The sequence below is a fragment of the Cynocephalus volans genome, chromosome 12 (genome assembly GCF_027409185.1).
Source record: "Cynocephalus volans isolate mCynVol1 chromosome 12, mCynVol1.pri, whole genome shotgun sequence".
NCBI classification, from domain to species: Eukaryota; Metazoa; Chordata; class Mammalia; order Dermoptera; family Cynocephalidae; genus Cynocephalus; species Cynocephalus volans.
Window position 1 is genome coordinate 7127132 of NC_084471.1, and position 20707 is coordinate 7147838.

Sequence of the window (20707 nt, forward strand, 5' to 3'; positions counted from 1 at the left end):
TGGTTTATGTTTTTTATGTGTCTCTTCATAAATTGTATTAATCATGGAATACTCCTGGGAAAGTCAACTGTTTATGACAATCATCATAGCAGCATAAATATTGTGTAGGTCAATAATGCAACATTACCGTTAGTATGGATATGGGAGTATGTGGGATTGTAAATTATTGAAAATAAGGCTATGATGAGTAGACCTAAAAGGGAACTCCATTGCTATCCATTCTTTCATTTAAGTCCTTTTTCATCCCAGCCCCCTTCCATAGAAACCTTCCCTCTGAGTATGAGTGAGTTTAAACAATGCGGTTTTCATGCAACTGCCTGTGAGAGCAAGGTCAAGGTGAAAGGCTGGGGAGCAGATGATTGAGATGATGCTAGACCTCAGCGTAGCACCAGGGTTTTCTCTGCTGTGGATTCCGGCCAGCAGAGACTGCACTCCTGATTCTACCTATAACCCTGACCTGGCCACGCAGATGGGATGGGACGAGACTGACCTAGGGGCCCAGTCAGACCTGGGTGTCTGTCTGGGGGCTCTGCAGTTTACCAACCAGGTGGCCTTAGACAAGTCCTTGTCGTTGGGTTTCTTTATCTGTCAGTGGGGATAACAGCACCCACCTTGAAGTGCTGTTATGTGGCTTAAAAATATCCAGGATAAAGCAACTGAACCACTTAACAAATGCCAGTGGTTATTATTATACTTATTACTCCAGCTTCTTTTGAAGTACAGGTAGGAACACAAATGAATCTCTTCCCTTCTCAACACCTCCCCCAGCAATGAGCAGAAGCAACCAAACACTCCTCGACTGTTCGCTGTGTGCAGTAGCAGGTTTCCAGTTAAGACTCTGATCCTGCAAATGGTCACACGCTAATGCTGGAGACTGAAAAGAATAGCTAGGAGCTATTAAAGTAAGACTCTCTCCATTGTCATTGCAGGGTGATGGTTACAGTTTGGGAATGAAAGAATGCTAATTCTTTTGTCTTAAATATAAGTCCACATGGCTCATTCGAGCCAAAAAAGCATGCAAATGTCTCTGAATTTTGGGAGCCAGACTTTGCTAATGTATGTGTGGTCTAGCCTTCCCAAAGCAACAAATACTTGGCAGTTGGAATCCCAAACCGACTGAACCCCTGTGCCCGTATTTCCTAATTGTTTTCATCTGCAGTGAACTCTCCCTTCTTCATGGACGCTCTGACCCTCCAACATACGTTCACATTCATGCTCCTTGTCCAGTTGAACCCTTTGGCTCTCTGAGCCTCGTCTGCTCCGTCAGTCAAAGGAGAAGGCCAGATTGCATGACCTCAGGTGTCATCTCTGTCTTTGGTGACGGTGCTCCAGCTTCACGTGAAGAGGTGCTGTCTATTCCCATGGGGCCTGTGCATTTGGGGGAGGAGGAAGTAAGCCTGGGGTTCTCAGGGTGTTCTCTTCAGGCCCCACCTGGTCCTGGCTCTGGTTTAACCTGCATGTGGTTTCCACTTGCCAGCTGCTCCAAGTCCCGCCCGGCCCCTTGGCCCTTGCTTTTCATTTCAGTCACAAATATGCCCTGTGCTTTTGTGTGGCTCCTCTTCTGTGCCTTCGACTGGGCATCTCCTGGAATGCTACTGTGTTCTCTTGACTTCAGGATCTTTGCTCCCAAAGCCTCCTAGGAGGCAGAGGGATTTAGCGAGCATCGGGCACAATGGCCTGAAATCCAGCCTCTGCAACTTCCCTAGGGGTAAGAGCTGGGGCTTGGACAGGTTTCTCACTGTTCCGAGTTTCCTCATCTCTAAAGCAGAGACAGCAGAACCTGCCTATCAGGGTAGTTACAAGGATGAATGAGAATAAAATAGGTGAAGCCCCCAGCACAGTAGATGACCAGTAAAGGTTGGTCCGTTCCTCCACTGGTTAGTGAAGCTGATTCTCCTTGTCAATCACAACTAAAACCCTTCCTGTAGCAGGCTTTACCTGCCTCCAGGTGGTAGCCCTGCTGGTTCTCCCTGTGGGACACGCAAGACCTCAACTTAACTCGCTTAGACAATAGCAAACTTGTTATCTCACTTGAGAAGATGTCAGGAGGGAATGTGGGTCCAGGGTTGACTAACCCATCTCTGCGTATGGCATAACATACAGACACGGATGTCAAATTTTCTCCAATTTGTTATTTCTTCCAATATGACTCTTTAAAATTGAGGGAAAGCTTCTCTCCATGTCTCGTAGTCCAGAATTATGCCCCACACCCAAACTGATCACTGGCAGTTGAATCTGTCACTGCAAGCAGCCTGGACCAGCCTTGGTCACCCCCGGGGTGCCGGCTGGATTCCCTTCCTTGAAGCGCATGGCCGACCAAGGACGGCAGATATCTGAACAGAGTGGAAAATAGAGGGTTTTGTGAAAAAGGGGAAAGCGGTAAAAGCGAATGGATTTGAGGAGGACAACCAACAGTGTCACCTCGCCACCTGCTGAAAGGCTCCCTCTAGCCTGGATGAGCCTTAATCTTCTGGACATTAATGTAATTTTTTGGATTTTTGCCACCTCTGGTAACAATAATAACCAGCATGGACTGAGCACTTGCTAGGAGCTCTTCTACCTGATCTGCTGTATAAATCAGTCAGTTCCCAGGGGAACCCCATGAGGCAGGTGCCACTGCTACCTCATATTGATAGAGGGGGAAACTGAGAACAGAGGCTAAACAATCTGACCAAGGGCACACCGCTGGTGGGTGGAGAAGCTGCAGTTCCAGCCTCAGCAGCCTGGCTCCAGAGTCCTTGCCTTAACCACCAGGCAACCCTGCCTCTCAGAGGGACTCTTCAGGAAAGGTATTGATGCTTACTTTGCATTCAGCAAATGTGACAGCTTGTCATGGCTGTAGGTAGGCCCACTCCATCACAAAGAGAAGTCCCATTCATCATTGCTGTACGTATTAGTCTTTTTTTTGTTGCTTGTAACAAAATACTTGTGAGTGATTTGTAAGAAAACAAAATTTGTTGCTTACAGTTTCAGAGGCTGGGAAGTCCAAAGTCCAGGGAACACATCTGGTGGGGGCGTTGGTGGTGGCGACAGGGATGCAGGGGTCTCGCATGGCAGAATGGTGGAGCAGAGAGACTAACCTCATCACTCTGCTTTTAAAGCCACCCGAGCCGCTACCATTATTCCAAGAATGGATCAGTCCTCGCAATCTAATCACCTCTTCAAGGCTCCACCTTTCAATTATTGTTGGATTTCCCACCTCAACAGTTGCAGTGGGTACTGAACCTCCATGGCTTTGGGGACCATTCAATCCACTGCTCTGTACTGGAGAATGGGGTTTTTGTTCCAACCACGCAGATCATCTTCCTGTTATGTAGCAATGATTTCGAAGGGCACTTGGGCGTTTTCTGCTCTTTCTCTCTCTGGCATCCTGCCCTGTCACATCCTTCCCGCCTCCTCAGTCTTGTGTGCCTCTGTGTGCTAGAGTGGTGACAGTGTCCGAGACCTGAGGCTTAGGTTCTTCACATTCTTTAGGTGAAGAATCTGCCAGGAGCAAAGGCACTAAAGCAAAGCCTCAGTGTGTCTCCAGGCTTATAGAGTTTTGGCCTTTCACTCTGTGTCATCACAGGTCAGTGCCCCACATGCAATGAAGGCAGAAGTGGCTCGTGAAGGAGGAAACGCCCCCTGCCACTGAGGGTGGCGGTGCTGTCAGCTATGTTCAGGGAGCAGCTGAGAGACAGGCAGCTGTTCTGACGATGTGAGAACATAGTGTGTGCTTAGAAATGTCAAGACTCTTCTGTTCCCCACACACAAAAAACTATTCTTAACCGAAAACTAGAATTCAAGAATGTATAATTCAGTTGAAGAAGTATAGAAAGAGAAAAACAAAAACATCCAAAGCCCCAGGCTGTTTGCTCTTGTACCACATCACTACCCAAGTCCGGGAAATTTTCAGAAGAAAAAAAAGGCTCAAGAGCCTGGGCGCCATGATGTCAGAACATCTGGTCTACCCAGTCAGCTGTGACTAGTGTGTCTGTTGGACACTGAGTGATCCCACACAAGTTTTTATGGGATTACCCCGGTGCCTTGGAGTTGTATAGATGCAGCCTTAGTCGTTTCAGAAGCAATTAGTAATAATGGTGGGTACTAAGCTGCTTGCTTGCTCTGTAACATCCTCACAAAGAAGAGACAAAAGTGATAGGCAGATTCATTTTCTTAAATAGGTGAGTTTTCTTTAAAAATAAATTTGAAAATTACTGCTCAAGAAATAAAGGAACAGTTGTTAGTCAGGATCACAACCATTTCATAAACACACCTTAACACCACATTAGCATGAGTGAATAGACCTGAATGCAGTCTGTCTGCCTAATAAAAAGACTGAGTCAGACTCCAATGAGGCCATTTACTAAAACACACAAGCTCTGGCTAATTCCTAATATTCTCCTAATCCTACTTTCATCAGCTCTACTTTGGTGCACTTGGTATTAATTGCCTATTGTAGCAGGTATTTGAACACATCTCCTCTTTCATCTGAAGAAAATATTAGCATATCGCAGAGCTGTTGGGACAGATTGTATCTGAGGCACTTTTTCCTCTCTGCAGAAAAGCCTATCAATCATAACTGAATATAGTGATTAATAATGTCACAGCTTTTATTCATGTGTCTACGTGCAACTAAATGAAGGGTACCGCTTACATTTTGATCTAGAGAATCTCACACCACAAAATATCAGTTGCCGTTTTATAAAAAAATTATATTTGAAATACTTCTACCCCAGGACCTATTTTTGGTTGCTCTATTATTAATTTACTAAAGCCTTCACGAAGAAACTATGGCAAAGATTCTGTTGTATCAGAATTTGCAATTATTTCAGACTAAGTTTATCTTTTTTTTTTTTTAATAACATCTTCCTGCATGTGGCAAATCAATAGTACAAACACAAGATTGTAGGGGTAACTGTTTAAAACAGTATGGTGCAGGGGAACAGTGTGGGGCTCTTGGACTTAGCTAGCCTGAGTGTGGGTCTGAGCACCAGCACTTACTCTCTGAGAGACCCAAGCAAGCTAGTCCCTCTTGAGACTGTTTCCTCACCTTTGAAATGTGGAAACAGTATTGCAAGGTTTCCCTGATATTGTTGGGTTCTATGTAAGAATCAATATAAAATGAACTCACCGTAGTGCTAGGCCCATAGAAGTTACTTAGAAAATTAGGAGTTTGCATCTGGAGGACATAAGACGTGTGAATTCTTACGTGCAAAATCAAATGACAGTATGCAGGCCTCTGTGGTTTAAAAGCTACAAAGGAGAAGGGTAAGTGGGCTCCATGCTGCTGGTGCCCACATTGCTACCTCCTTCTGGGGCCCCAGACTCATCAGTGTCCACAGGGCGAACATAACTTCCGACATTCCTCCTGCCCGTCCCCAGAAGCCTTTCCCCCACCCTGTGAGTAAATGGTTCCACCACTCACCATTCATTCAAACAGAAACTGAGGACTAGTGCCCCTCCCACACCCAGTCCATTAGCAAGTCCTGTCTGCTGTATCCTGAAGTAGATCCCAAACCCGGCCACTGCTCTGCACCCCCACTGCCACCGTCATGGCCTAAGCCACCATCGTGTCTGGCCTGTGCTTTGTCAACGACTCCTTAGCTGGTTTTCCTAGTCCCTCTTTTGCCCCTTACAGTCTGTATTCTACACGACAGCCAGATTTGTCTGTTCAGAACATTAAGTCAGATCTCATCAGACCCCGCTGATGACGCTGCACCATGGCATTTGGTTGCACACCGAGAAAACTTCAGTTAAACATCCTGGCTTATGGAGCTCTGCCTGAGAGCTCTCCAGAGAGACATTCCATCTAAAATTGTATATATTCCTTAACGCTAAGAACATTCTGGAATTTTGTTTGTCTGTTTGTCTGTGATTGGGATGTATGTTCCATGAGAGTGGGCACCTTCTTTCTCTGTCTTGCTCACTGCTGTAACTTTAGTGCCTTGAACAGTTCCTGGCACCTGATACACACTCAGTAAATACTTATTGAATGAATATATAAAGTTTTATGGGTAAGTTCACATTACTCGGAATAACCAGGAAAAACTTGATGAGAAAGGTGAGGTTGGAGTTTGGGTTTAGATCGTGGAGAGGGTTTCAGTGCACACCGAGGATGGGGTAGAGGAGGGGTGGGGTAGCTTTCAGGATTGCAGCCTGGCATGAGAAAAGGACACTAGGTGAGGTGGGGGCAGTGGAGATGTGGCCGGGGCACAGTGAGGAGACAAACCCTGTGACTATTCTGTGAAGAGTTACATTTCTCAAGGTGGGTTGGGACAGAGCAATTTTGGAAGGTAGGCTGGAGAAGATATAGAAGTATTTGAATGCCAAGTTTTTAACCCTAGAGCATGGGGTGGGAAGAAGAGTGCATCAGGAGCTTCTGATAAGGGGCTTATGACATGGAAGATCCGCTGCCAGCAGTTCAATGGATAAACTTGCTGGAAGAGCAACTGGAGTCAGGGGTGTCCAGTAGCAGATCTTCGAAGTAATCGGTCACCCTCCTATCAGCAGCAGCAGCCTGCATTTGTTGAGCACCTACTGGTACGTCGGGAACACCGTGTAGTTACCAGGGATACAAAGAAGATGAAGATCTGAGCCTTATCCTCCAGAAACAAAATTGACTGGGGAACACAAGCATAAAGCAATACATTACAGTGATTTAAAATTTTGTTTATTGATTGGTATATCACCTTGATCAAGAGGATTTAGGGAATAAAGCAATGTAAGCTGCTCTTACTAAAAGTCAGTCGAGTGACATGGACAGTAGATTCCATAAGAGTTTATAAGAGGAAGTCACCACTGCCGGCTACTGCGGAGGTGCCCTTGGAGGCTGATAGGTTTGAACCTGGCCCTGGAGGAAAGGAAAGGCTCCAGATGGTTTGTACGTATTAGGGGCTCATTAAGTTTTGGAATTAATGAATGAACAGAAGAAGGAAGGCAGGAAGGCACAGGGTGGGTGTTTGGGGGCATCGACTGGATCGATTTTCCAGGAGGCAAGTGTCTGTAGGGGGTTTCTGAGGTGGAACTCTCATGAGTGCAGGCTAGGGAAGAAATAAAGAAGAGACAAGAACTATTTCTTACCTATCTGACATCCTTCATGTGTCCCTCTGTATATCGACTTGGGGCTTCTTTTCATAGCTGTGTCATAAGTTCAAAGGAAAGCTGGAGTTTCTCATTAGAAGTTTTTAATCTGCACATTGCAGGTAAGCATTTTAAAAGTAAAAATCAAATATGTGGGAAGGTTTACAAGGCCTGTGGTGTATATAACAAGTTTCCCTCTTTACCTAGGCTGCAAGGAGACCCAAAGCAGATTTTTCTCCATCATAGCAACTATGACTTTTAGGTTTCTTGAGCTCTTTTTTTTTTTTTTTTTTTTTTTTTTGTCAGCTCTCTTTTCTCCATTTTAATGGATCTTATTTGGATGTCTTTTTATGCAAGCTTGTTCAATTTTTGGTAAAGACGGGGTATGCATATGTTCAGTAAATAAACGCATAGTCCTTGGCTTGTGGAGGCAAGTGCCAGAGCAGGGAGAGAGAGAGCGCTCAGCCCCGGAGGCAGGGAGGCGAGGGCTCAGTTAAAGGTGAGCCGTGCCCGGCTGCCACTCCTTCCACATGTCCCCGGATTGAAAGTTTGTGTTTATGAGGTTCTGAATGTAGTCTAATTTTTTCCTATCTGGTTTGGCTCATCTCTACCAGCTGGTAAATAGGAAATGTTCACGGTAGGAAGCCAATACTCTGCAGAGTGTAAACAGATGGAATCGATATAAAGTGACAAGTTAGACTGTGCTATTGAGAATACAGAGCCAAAACTAAGAACATAACAGTAGAGCTACTTATTTCGTTCCAGTTCATTTAGTCCTGAATAGTGCTTCATATCTGCACAGCTGTGTTGTTCTTTTTTTTCCCCCTTTCTTTCTTCTGGGTTGATAATGACGATTTCAAAGAAAAACTTTAATTAAAGATTTTATACAAAATAGCCAAAAGTAGAATAATAAGGAAAATGAGCATTGATGTGTTCATTGTGAGAGAAATCCTTTTTCATGGTTTCATTTAAAATTTCTACTTCTGAAATTTAAAATGAACTTCGTAGTGGTGACAGCAGTGGGTGCTGAACTTCCATTTTGCTGCAGAGCCAAGACACAGGGGCTGCTAGAAGCCCCCTCCCCTGGGGGCTGAGTCTGCAAGCAGGCGGGTCGGGTATGGTTCCTGACCCCCTTCTGTTAGAAACTGGGTGAGAAAGAGTGGCTCCAGGTGAACAGAAAACAGCTAAGCGGGAGCCACCAAGAATACAACTGTAAAAGGTTTAAGTTAGTTAGCAGGCTATGCTCTGGCACGAAGGGGCTTCCCTCGCCTCCGGGAAGGGCCACATCAGAGCCAGGCCTACAGAGGGATCACTTTGCAGGCTGGGTGAGAATTCTGGGCTTTGGAGAAGAAGCATTAGGTCTTTTCTCACCTCCTTTAAAGCCTGGGTGGTCATATTTATTTGGCTTCACAGCTTTCCTTCCTGGAGCTCAAAGTGCTATAAAAAGAATTTTAAACAAAGAGCTATAGAGTAATAATAACATCCGCTGTTGTCAGTTTATTGAGCCATCTGAACTCAGTGGGGTTTGATTTTTCTCCTCTCACTATTCTCAGATAGGCACTAGCAAGTCTCCCTTTTTCCTCCCTTAAGAACATCTAGGCAGATCTCATGGCTTTCTGGTGACATTTAGGTATGAGCACGCGCAGCGCAGGTGGGTGCAGTTACTGCCTCATGCTCAGAGCCTGTTCAGCAGCAGTTCTGCGGGGCTCAGCACACCATTCTCCACTCCTCCCAGCTCTAGGCCCTGTGGTGGGGAGAGGCACGGCCTGCTCCCTGCTGCTGTTTCTCTCCTTCTTTCTGCTTCCTTTCTACCCCAGATCATGGGGTCTGTGATGAGGGCTATCCCTTAACTGGTGTGTTCTCTGGGCAGCACGTAAAGGCTACCCTCTTATAGTACATGGGGAGTACATGGGGAGTAATTAGGACAGTGCTTTGGGGGCCTCTGAACTACATGGTTTCCTGATGAAGAGGACTGTCTCTGACTTAATCCCCTCTGGACCCCCTCAGGTCCCACTCCTCTGCTCCATCTCCCGTCCTCTTGCTGCTTGGGTCCCCTCACCTGACGAGCAGCCCCTTGGGAACAGGACAGCTCAAGCTTTCTACCTTTCTTGGTGTCCTCTTAATCTATGGAAAATTCACACGTCCTGTCCATGCCAATAGTAGTGTTCAGGCTGCTTTAATCTGCCCCTTCCACCCTGCTCTGCTGTCTCTGTCTGATTCTCGGTTCTCTATGCAGGAAGGTACAGAGCAGATCACTGAACCCACTAGGAAATGAGATGCCTATCTGCCCTTCTTGCAGGTACCTGTACTGTCTATACTAGGATTTCCTTGGTTTACCAAAGTGTCTTCCCCATGAATGCTGCAATCACCTATCCATCCATCATCCATCCATTCATCTGTCATACATCCATCCATCCATCATCCATCCATCCGTTCAACCATCATCCATCCATCATCCATCCATTCATCTGTCCATCCATATCCATCCATCCATCCATCCATCATCCATCCATCCATTCATCTATCCATCCATATCCATCCATCCATCCATCCATCATCCATCCATCCATTCATCTATCCATCCATTCATCCATCATCCATCCATCCATCCATTCATCCATCATCCATCCATTCATCCATCCATCCATCATCCATCCATCCATCCATCATCCATCCATTCATCCATCCATCCATTCATCCATCCATCCATCATCCATCCATCCATCCATCATCCATCCATTCATCCATCCATCCATCATCCATCCATCCATTCATCCATCATCCATCCATTCATCCATCATCCATCCATCCATCCCTCATCCATCATCCATCCAACCATTCATCCATCATCCATCCATCCATCCATCCATCATCCATCCATTCATCCATCATCCATCCATCCATCCATTCATCCATCATCCATCCATTCATCCATCCATCCATCATCCATCCATCCATCCATTCATCCATCATCCATCCATCCATCCATTCATCCATCCATCCATCATCCATCCATCCATTCATCCATCATCCATCCATCCATCCATCCATCCATTCATCCATCATCCATCCATCCATCCATATCCATCCATCCACTCATCCATCATCCATCCATCCATCCATTCATCTATCATCCATCCATTCATCCATTTATCCATCATCCATCCTTTCATCCATCATCCATCCATCCATTCATCCATCATCCATCCATTCATCCATCCATTCATCCATCCATCCATCCATATCCATCCATCCATTCATCCATCATCCATCCATTCATCCATTCATCCATTCATCCATCATCCATCCATTCATCCATCATCCATCCATTCATCCATCATCCATCATCCATCCTTTCATCCATCATCCATCCATCCATTCATCCATCATCCATCCATCCATCATCCATCCATCCATCCATCCATCATCCATCCATCCATTCATCCATCATCCATCAATCCATCATCCATCCACCTATCCATCATCCATCCACCATCCATCATCCATTCATCCATCCATCATGCATCTACCCATCCATCATTCCATCATCCATCTATCCATAATCCATCCACGCACTCATTCATCCATCCATTCATCCATCATCCTTTCATTATTTGTTCATTATCCATCCATTTACCCACTCACCAATCCATCACATCAATCCATCCATCATTTATCATCTGTCCATTCATCTACTCATCCACCCATTCATTATCCATCCATCAATCCATTGTCCATCCATCCATTATGCATCTATCCATCTATCATTTGACTGTCCATCCATCATTCATCCACCCATTATCTATCCATCCAACCATCTATTATTCATCCATCCATCCATTTATCTGTCATCTACCCTTCCATCGTCCATCAACCCATCCATCATCTATCCCATCCATCCATTATCCATCATCCATCTATCATCCATCTTCCATCTATTCATCAACCACCTGTTCTTCCATTCATCTATCCACTCAACAATTATTCATTTATCCAGGCGCTGTTCTCAGCCCTGCACTCCTGGCTGCTCAACACCTTCCTCCCTGTCTAGGCTTCTGTTATCTTAGGCTGGGCAGTGGGGCAGTGGAAGTGGGTAAGGAGGGACTGGGGCTGGAGAGAGTAGTGATGTTCAGGCACTTGATATTCCCTGACATGGATGTGTGGCTATTTGGCTATTTGGAACTCTGTCCTCGGCTTTTGATCCCAATCAGCAGTTCTCATCACACCACCAAGTACTGAATGTGCTCCGTGTGTGAAGCACCTACACACATGAGCTCGTTTCATCTTAACCACACACCTACACTACTGTACCCTTATCCATTCCCATTTCACAGATGAGGAAAATGAAGTTGAGAGGAGTCAGGTTGCTTTTCCAAGTTTACCTGAATAATAGGTGAGGAGCTGGGATTTAAATTCTCGTTTCAGAGCCTGTGACTAGTCATTGTGGTGTTCTGCCCTTCAGGTCCTTTGTGGAGAGGAAGGAGAGAGGTGATTTGACACACTGGGCCTGTCTAGAGGGGTTGCTCCAGCTCCAAGCAGTTTTCTGTGCTTTCAGTGGGCAAACGCCATGCCCGGGAGGAGGTGCTTATCTGCCCCACTCCCCAGCTTTAATATTGAGGGTCAAACATTCTCTGCTGCTTGTGGTAACATTCATGATTCTGCCCTTCATAAATTCACCTAAATATTTTTGGAATATTTTAATTTAAATTTCTGCTTTTATAAAAAAAATTATTTTTAGTAATCATTTCCTCCTTTTACTTCACTCCTATGTGCTTAAGTGTTAGGTGATGGGTCCTGGTTTATGAAGCCACACTTGAGAACTTGAAAGCTTTCTATCCTGCTTTTCCCCAGCCTTGTTTTCCAGACGGAAGAATCTTGTCACTTCAATCTGTCCACACTGTGATTCCCTTCCCTCCATTGCTTGGTTCATCCATCACCCTCCAGGCCCTGAGCATCTACCCAGACCTGGGTTCCAAGATGCAGAGAGGGTCAGATACTGCCCTGCTGTCAGGGTCTGTGGTGCTGTGGTGGGGGGCCAGGCAGGGATCTGGGATAGTGGGGGTTGTGGTGGTTTGCCAGGTCCTGGGGGTGTGGGGGATGTGGGGTGCAGGAGGGGATCGGGGTGCTGTGGGGTACAGGGGTTGAGGTGCAGTGGGGGCGGCAGGGGGTCAGGGTGTAAAGGGGGCACCAGGCAGGGCAGTGCAGGCTCGGGGCACAGTGCTCACACGCAGCCCAGTGCAGGGCTCAGCGAGCTGGACGGGAAGGGTGCCAGGCTACACGTGGGCTGTGCAGGGTGGGGCTCGGACCAAGTCTTTGGGCAGGGCTGAGGAGGCCAGCTGGGAAGAGAACACTGTGGAACAGCTGCTTCAGAGAGCCCCAGGCCCATTTCCTGGCTTCTGAGTCTTTAATCTAAAGTCATAACTACCTATTGTTTGGTTTTCTTTTCAAATCCTCAGCATTTTTCCATGTGTTTGTGCACATAAAGCTCCCCTATAACTCCTTCACCCACTCAGGTATAAGGGAGGTGCATGGGAGAGCAGCATGTGGGTCTGGGAACTTTCTCCATAAAGGGCCAAGGAGTGAGGATTTTTGTCTTTTGGGGTCAGATGATTCTGTCCAGTTATTAAACTCTGCCTTTGTAGAGGCACAGCAGCCCTAGACAATAAGTAAGTGAACAGGTGTGGCTATGTTCCAATACAATTTATTTATGGATACTGAAATTTGAAATTCATGTAACTTTTACATGTCATTAAGTACTATTCTTCTTTTGATTTGTTTTCAACCATTTAAAAATGTTAAGGCCATTCTTAGCTTGCAGGTGTACAAAATCAGGTGGCAGGCACCTGGAGTAAAGGAAGTTAAGTCTCCACAGGTAATGAAGTCAGGCTAGGAGATCGCCTGTCTTAGGCTGATCTCCTTGGGCGACAGTGAGGGCAAGACCAAATTTTCTATTCTGACCAGCAGGTTGGGCTTGGAGAGAGGAAGTAAGAAGCAATGGCCTTCTCCTCTTGTTAACTGTGCGCCAGTTAGTAAATCCCCCTCTCCGTGGATTTGGCTGTCTGGGCTCTCCTCCTCCAAAGCAGTGGGACTTTGAAGAGTGGGGGTGGAGAGCAGAGGCCAGGCAGGGAGTGGGCAGGGTCCCTGGCACCAGGGGAGGGAGCTGGTTACCAAGTTCAGGCCAAAATAAATGAAGTTGTCAAGATCAAAGTCAGGGAACCAATGATTGGATGGAAGGGCAATTGGGAAAGCCAGAAGAGAAGGCACCGAATCCTGCTCCAGAGTGGACAGTGGCAGGACGAGGGCAGGGCGTTCCAGGCAGCAGACACAGCTCGCTAACTCACTGCAAATATTTATGGGCATCGCTCCATCCAGGCACTGTTCTAAGTCCTGAAGGTACAGCAGCAGACAGAACAAAGTCCCCGCCCCATGGAGTTTACATTTCAGTGGAGGAAGAAAGACAATAAACAGGTACAGAAATAAATAGGCCAGGTGTTGACAAATGCTAAGACGAAAAATGAAGCAGGGGGTCAGAGAGGGATGAGAGTGCGCTTCTGTGTGGGCCATTGAGGAGGGCCTCTGTGAGCAGGTGGCCTGAGACCAAGACCTCAGTGAGGGCAGGGAGGCAGCTGTGTAGCGGAGGCCAGGAGTGCAAAAGCGAGCAGGTATGAGCGAGCTGGTGCACGTGAGCAAGGACACGGAGCAGAGCAGTGGGGCAGATCGTCTGCGGCTGCTCCAGGTGAGGCGAGCCCTGAGTGCTTGTGAGTCCTCAGGCGGACAGCAGGGCTACAGCCCAGGGACCATGGGGGGGGCAGGGAAGTGGGGCGGGGCGGGGTGTGTGGCTGTGGCTGGAGGCCCTTGGCCATTTTATTCCTTTGTGCTTGTTTCTTCCCTCCCATGGATGGGACACGTCTTATACACCACAGCCCCAACTCTGTTGCCTTTGATAAGCCTCACCATCTGCAGCTCAGTTCTTCAGGGCTTGCCAAACTTCAGTCTGACAAATGATAAGAAATTTGGAGCCGGAGCTGTGGTGGGTGTGAGTTCTGTGCCAGGCTTGCTGCTTTCCGGCTCTCCACGCCGCAGATCCATATGGGTTGCTTGGGGTTTTAAAAAAGCGCATCGCCTCATGTCCTCCGTTTTACCAGGAGAGGTGAATCGGGATTGGCAGCAGATAAGGTGCTGAGATTTTTATTTGGCCACCAGAACAAGTGCTCTCAGTGGCTGCAGCTCCATCTTTCAGACAAAGCGCTGGAGCTGAGGACGGACGCCTGGGGCGGGCTTCGCTCCACGGGTCCTCTCCCCTCTCCTGCCCGCTTGGTATTCCCAGTTTCAGATAGTCGATGTTCCCTAGTTGTTAGAAGTGGGAGTTGTGTTGGGTATTGATATTTAACACTGTACCCTACAGACTTATACAATCAATTATGTTTCAGAAAAAAAAAAGTGGGGGGTGTGCATAGAATTTAGCATGGGGCTTTGCACATAACAGACATTCAATTAATATTTATTCAGTGATCACATGATTGTAATCATTATAATACTGATCCTCCGTGCCATCACTATGACACTCAGGATTGGTCCTGAATGTTGGCACCGGTCGTCGAGGAGGTCTTTGCAGACAAATCACAAGACTTCCTGAGAGTGTGGCTTTTTCCTAAATAGGTGGGAAGAAGTCAGATTCTCTCGTTCATTCAAACCAATATTTACCGAGCATCTACACCATGTCAGATGCTTGGGGACCAATCAGTGAGCAAACCTGGCTGTCAGGGGGCTGGCATTTGGAGGGAGAGACAGACAATTTAAAAACAAGTGTCATATTAGTTGGCGATGTGTACTCTGAAGAAGCACGTGTTGGGGCTGAGAAGTCCTAATTTCCGTAGGTGGTCAGGGCAGGCCTTTCTGATAAGATGACATTTGGGCCGAGACCTGAGAGGCACGAGGGAGTGAGTCAGTGGGTGTCTGGGGAAGAATGTTCTAGGCAGAAGGAACAGCAGGGGACAAACGCCTCGAGGCAAGAGGAGCCCAGATCTCATGGGGAGCAGCAGAGTCTGGTGTGGCCAGAAATCAGTGGGAAAAGGGGACAAGTGGTGGGAGGTGAGGCCAGAGAGTTGCCAGGAGCCAGTTGTGTGGGGCCAGTGGGTCATGGTGGGACTTCTACTCTGAATGGGACGGGAGCCAGTGGAGGCTGGAGCAGAGGAGGGTGTGCGGAGACTTATGTTCACACAGAATGTCCCAGCTGCTGCGTGCAGTCAGGTGTGGAGCTGGAAGGCCAGTGGAGGCCATGGCACCAGCCCACAGGGTGTGGAGTGGCGTGGTGAGGCGCGGCTGCATTCCAGCAGTGCCTTGAAGGGAGGCGCTGATGGGCTGTCCTGATAGACCAGGTACGTGTGGGACGTCAGAACAAAGGGAATGGTGGAATGGATTCATAATTTATTGGGGTGGAGTCTGTGGCAGGAGCAGTTCTGGTTTGGGAAATCTGAGATGTCTGTTAGTGTCTCAAGGTAGACATCAGGTAGGCAGTTGGATACCCTAACCTGGGCTTGGAGGAGAGGCCAGGGCTGGAGACAGACATTTGAGAGTTGTCAGTTGGTAACTGAGGCCATAGGACTGAACCACCCGCAAGTGAGTGCAGGTGGAGAAGCAGAGAGATCTGGGGACTGAGTCCTAGGGCACCAGGCTTAGAGGTGGGAGGATGAGGCGGACCTAGGAAGGCAGACGAAGGAGAAGCCAGAAAGGCCCGAGGAGAACCAGGAGAGAGTGGGGTTGGGAAGCCAAGTGGGAAAAGTGCTTCAAGAAAGAAGGACCAAGCAGCTGTGTCAAATGCTGCTGCTGGGACAGCAAGCTGAGGGCTGAGAAGGGGCCATTGGGTTTGGCTAGGTGGAGTCTTTGGTCACCCTGAAAAGAACAGTGTTTGTGGAGTGGTGGGGACAAAAGTGATTGGAATGATTTTAGGAGAGAGGGGGAGACACACTGGAGACAACTCTTGAGAGGATGTATTAGCCTGTTTCTGTTGCTTAAAACAAAATACTTGGAACTGGGTGGTTTATAAGAAAACAATTTATTTTCTTACAGTTTCTGAGGCTGGGGAGTCCAAAGTCCAGGCAACGCATCTGGTGAGGGTTGCTTTACAGCTGTGCAGGGGTCTCAGAAATGGCAGAGCAGAAAGAGATTCTCACGTGCTCTCCTTTTAAAGCCCTCAGAACCACACCCTTGACCACCATTTTTAATCCATTCACTACTGCAGGGTCCTACAATCCAATCACCTCTTCAAGGCCCCACCTTTCGATTACCGTAATAGGATTTCCCACCCTCCCAACAGTCATAGTGGGGCCAAGTTTCCAATACCTGGAACTCTGGGGGACACAATTTAAGCTTCAATGAGTTTGGGGGGCACATTCAACCCACAGCATTCTGCCCCTGGCCCCCCAAACTTATGTCCTTTTCACATACAAATACATTCATTTCATCCCCAAAGTCTTAACTTGTTTTAACTCAAAAGTCCAAAGTTCAAAGTCCCTCCTCTGAAATCAAAACAAGTTATCTACTTCCAAGGTAAAATGGCGGGACAAACATAGGGTACATATTCCTGTTCCAAAAGGGAGAAATAGGCCAAATGAAAGGTGTAACAGGCCCTAAACAAGTCCGAAACCCAGCAGCAGGGCAGACATTAAATCTCAAAGCTGACGAATCATGTGCCTTGACTCCATGTTCGACCTCTTCTGCACGCTGGTGCTTGGGTTGGGTCCCCAAGTTCTCAGGCAGCTCCGCTCCTATGACTTTCCTGGTCTGAGGCCGTGCTTCAGCTCCCTTAGGCTGGGGTTCCACTCTGGTAGCTCCACAATTCTGGGGTCTCCATGGTGGTCCTGCTCCCATGGCTCTGCTAAGAATGGCGTTGATGGGGTTTCTCTGCTGCAACTCTGACCCCACATTTCTGCTCAGCATTGCTCTAGCAAAGGTTGTCTGTGGTGACTCCGCACCTGCAACAGATCTCTTCCTGGGCCCCCAGACTTTTCCATACATCCTCTGAAATCAGGATGGAGGCTCCCAAGCCTCCACAGCTATGGCATTCTGAGAGCCTGCAGACCTAACACCACATGTATGCCACCAAGGCTTCTGGCTTATAGCTTCCAATCTGCAGGTCCACACCTGGGGCCAATTTAACCATGGCTGGAGCAGCCACAGCACTGGTGCTGGAAGAAGCTTTCTGAGGTAGCCCTGGGCAGTGAGCCCAAGGAGGGCAGCTCAGGCCTGTTCCCCAAGATAATTCTGTCTCCCAAGGCCTCCGGGCCTGTGATGGAAGAGGCAAACCCTGAAATGCCTTCAAGGTTTTTTCCCCTTCTCTTGATAGTCCCTTTCTTCTGTACTCATCTCCTTAGCAAAGGGCTCCTGTGCTAAACCCTTGCTTTTGTGGCCAGGCTGAAAGTTTTCCAATTTTTTGCCCTCTGCTTTCTTCTGAATTATAAATTCTGGCTTTATCTCATGCCTTTGCCACCATAATGTGTACGCTGGACGTTGGACTTCCTAGTCTCAGAAACTGTAAGGAATAAATTTCATTTTCCTATAAATCATCCAGTTCCAAATATTTTGTTATAAGCAACAGAAATGGACTAATACAGAAAGTTGGTACTAGACAAGTGGAGTGATCCTTGAAAATGGAAGCAGCTTTGGAACTGGGTGTTGAGGACAAGCTGGAGGAATTTGGAAGCACAGGCTATTGCAAATAGCCATGCAGCTTCCTGAGTGCTTTGCTACTTAGAAATTTCTTCCGCCGAACACCCTGGGTCAGCACCTTTAAGTTTCACATTCCATAAAGCTTTGGGGCATGAACAGAATGCAGCCAAGTTCCTTGCAAGGGTGATCTTTGCCCCAGTTTCCAAAAAGCATCTTCTCATTTCTATCTGAGATCTCCTTAGAATGGTCTTTACAGTCCATGTTTTCATAAACATTCTGCTCACCACCATTTAACGAGTCTCTAAAATGTTCCAAACTTTCCCTGGTTTTTTTGTTTTCTAAACTTTCACCAGCATCTAGGTTTTTTCTAGCCTGTTCTTCCAGTCCATTTCTGTTGCTTATAACAAAAAACTTGGAACTGGATGATTTATAGGAAAATGAAATTTATTCCTTACAGTTTCTGAGACTGGGAAGTCCAAAATCCAGGGTAAGGGTCTTCTTGGTGGTGGCTTTACAGCAATGCAGGGGTCTCACATGCCAGAAATGGTGGAGAAGAGAGAGAGAGAGTCTCTCACGTGCTCTCCTTTTAAAGCCCTCAGAACCACACCCATGACCATCATTTTTAATCCATTCACTACTGCACAGTCCTACAATCTAATCACCTCTCCAAGGCCCTATCTTTCAATTACCGTAACAGGATTTCCCACTCTCAGCAGTTACAGTTGGGATTAAACTTCAGTGATCCCTTTCAATCCACAGCATTCAATCCACTGCAGAGGGGATTTCTGTAAAAGAGAACAGGTGCCTGGACGAGGAGGCGAGGCAGGAGGGACGCTTCATTTCTGGATGGTTCATGGTAATGGGAATGACCTGAGAGTGAGGGACAGACAGTGCAGGAGAACATCCTTGTGTGGCCGTGGGCAATGGGTCATGTGCATCATGTGTCTGCTTGGTCGTAGAGAGGGTCATGTAGGTTTATCCCTCCCACAGTGTGGGAGTGGAGCCTGGGAGACGAGATGTGGGGGAGTGTGGGAACTGTCTTTACTGCTTCTGTTTTCTCCATAATAGAAAACGCAAGGTTGTCAGTAGAGAGTGAGGGGCAGGTTGAGAAATTGGAGGTTAGGAGAGCAGAAACATGGCGAGTGGCTGTATGGATGAGGGGTGAATGTGTGCGTGTGCGTGTGAGTGACGGCGTGTGTGTGTGTGAGTGACGGCGTGTGAGTCTGTGAGTGTCGGTGTGTGTGTGCGTGTGAGTGACGGCGTGTGAGTCTGTGAGTGTCGGCGTGTGTGTGTGTGTGAGTGACGGTGTGTGAGTCTGTGAGTGACGGCGTGTGTGGCCCGGGATGCGTCTTTCCTCTGAACGTAAGTGGCGTAAGGGCCAGCGCACAGTCCTGCTCTCTGCATCTCCACGGGGCCTATCCAAATGCCTGCACATTTGTGTGCCCAATAAATGTCATTTGCTAAATTTGTGGAAGATCTCTATAAAACTTTTCTGTAATATCTTTAAAAAATTCAGAGGGGTTGAAATATTCAGTTATATTTTCCAGCTCCTAGTAAAAATAGTTTGCATATGGCTGTGAAAAATAAAAATTGTACGAGTCCAACTATGCCAGAACCATAGTTTTTAAGTATCAATTAACAAAAAAGATTTTTTGTATGGCCCTAAAAGGAAATGAATTGTGTATGAGATTTATTGCTTTCCATCAGAAACAGTTTTTTTTCTTAACTTGGTAAGACCATTTACAGAGAAAATTGCCTTGAAAACATTCAATAAATGCAAAGTGTCCTTTTTTCCCATAGACATGTCCTTTTGAAATGCCTACCACTGTGAGTCTTTGAAAACATTTTATTTTACAAGAAGCATTAAAAAACTTTCACATTCTTTACTACCATTTTGGTTCTTAACACTGGGTCTTCTGACTTTTCCTAAATCACTTTTCATACATAGGTTTTCAAAAACATTAAAACTGTTATCAAAGCCTTACAGCTCATGGATGGTAACAAGACTGGACTGGTTCAGCCACATGAGCTAAGAAGGGTCCTGGAGACCTTCTGTTTGAAGATGAGAGACGAGGAATACGAAAAGTAAGTAAGCGAAGGCCCGGGGAGAGACTGCTCAGGGGAACTCTCAACCAGTTGCAAAACGAGACGCGTTGGGCTCCCTGGATCCATCCATCCACCGTCCCCCCTTCCACCTTCTTCTTAAAAGAGGCGCTCACTGGGTGTTCTCCCACGGTCTTGAAGCTCCCCGGGAATAGGAGAGCTAGTGGTTCCGATCCGTAAGTACCCTCGGCCTGCAGATTCGAACAGATCTAGATTATGTGAGGAATCCATCACCACCTGCCTCTCTTTCCCTGCTTGGCACCATGCCCTCCATCCCATATCTCTCCAGTTTGCAGTTGATTTTTACTGAAAGCCTGGCAGTAGGAGAAGAATGAGAAATTTCAGGATTTATTCATTTGTTGGGGTGCTCCCCGTTGGGTCTCCATCCTGTATAATAACAGCAACCTAGTTTCCCTTTGAGGACTGTTGTTGCTGAGGTTGGGGGTGGGGTTACGGCAGGGAGATGGTGAATAGCAGAACATTTAGCTGCTCCGTGGCATTTGAAAGCTGCCACCACCTGCTCCTGACTCCAAGGACAGTGTGCAGAAGCCTGCCACCGGCATGATTTTTAGCCTTTAATAAAAGTCGGGATAATTTAGAAGAAGACAGACACTGGGCTTCTGTGGCTGCTTGAGTTTTGAGTGAAAGCCACTAGATGATGGCTCATGGTTAGCTTAATTTAAAAAGTACCCAGCCAAAAGGTATAGTCCCTCTTCCTGCTTTTTCCCAAATGCTTTTCTAAGTACCCTCCAGTGCATTAACAAAAGTAGAAGACTTAGGGCTGAGCCCGTGGCGCACTCGGTAGCGTGCTGCGCTAGCAGCGCGGCGACGCTCCCGCCGCCGCGGGTTCAGATCCTATATAAGGATGAGCGGT

At 47.1% G+C, this 20707-nt stretch overlaps 1 protein-coding gene across 1 annotated transcript in view; it reads left to right on the plus strand.

Moving 5' to 3' along the window:
- EFCAB6 (EF-hand calcium binding domain 6) overlaps window positions 1–20707 on the plus strand; it is a 256909-nt gene that overhangs the window by 25239 nt on the left and 210963 nt on the right. Inside the window, exon 5 of the mRNA XM_063076100.1 lies at window positions 19679–19815. Within this exon, the coding sequence (XP_062932170.1) occupies window positions 19679–19815 (137 nt within the window). The remainder of the gene's footprint in view (window positions 1–19678; window positions 19816–20707) is intronic.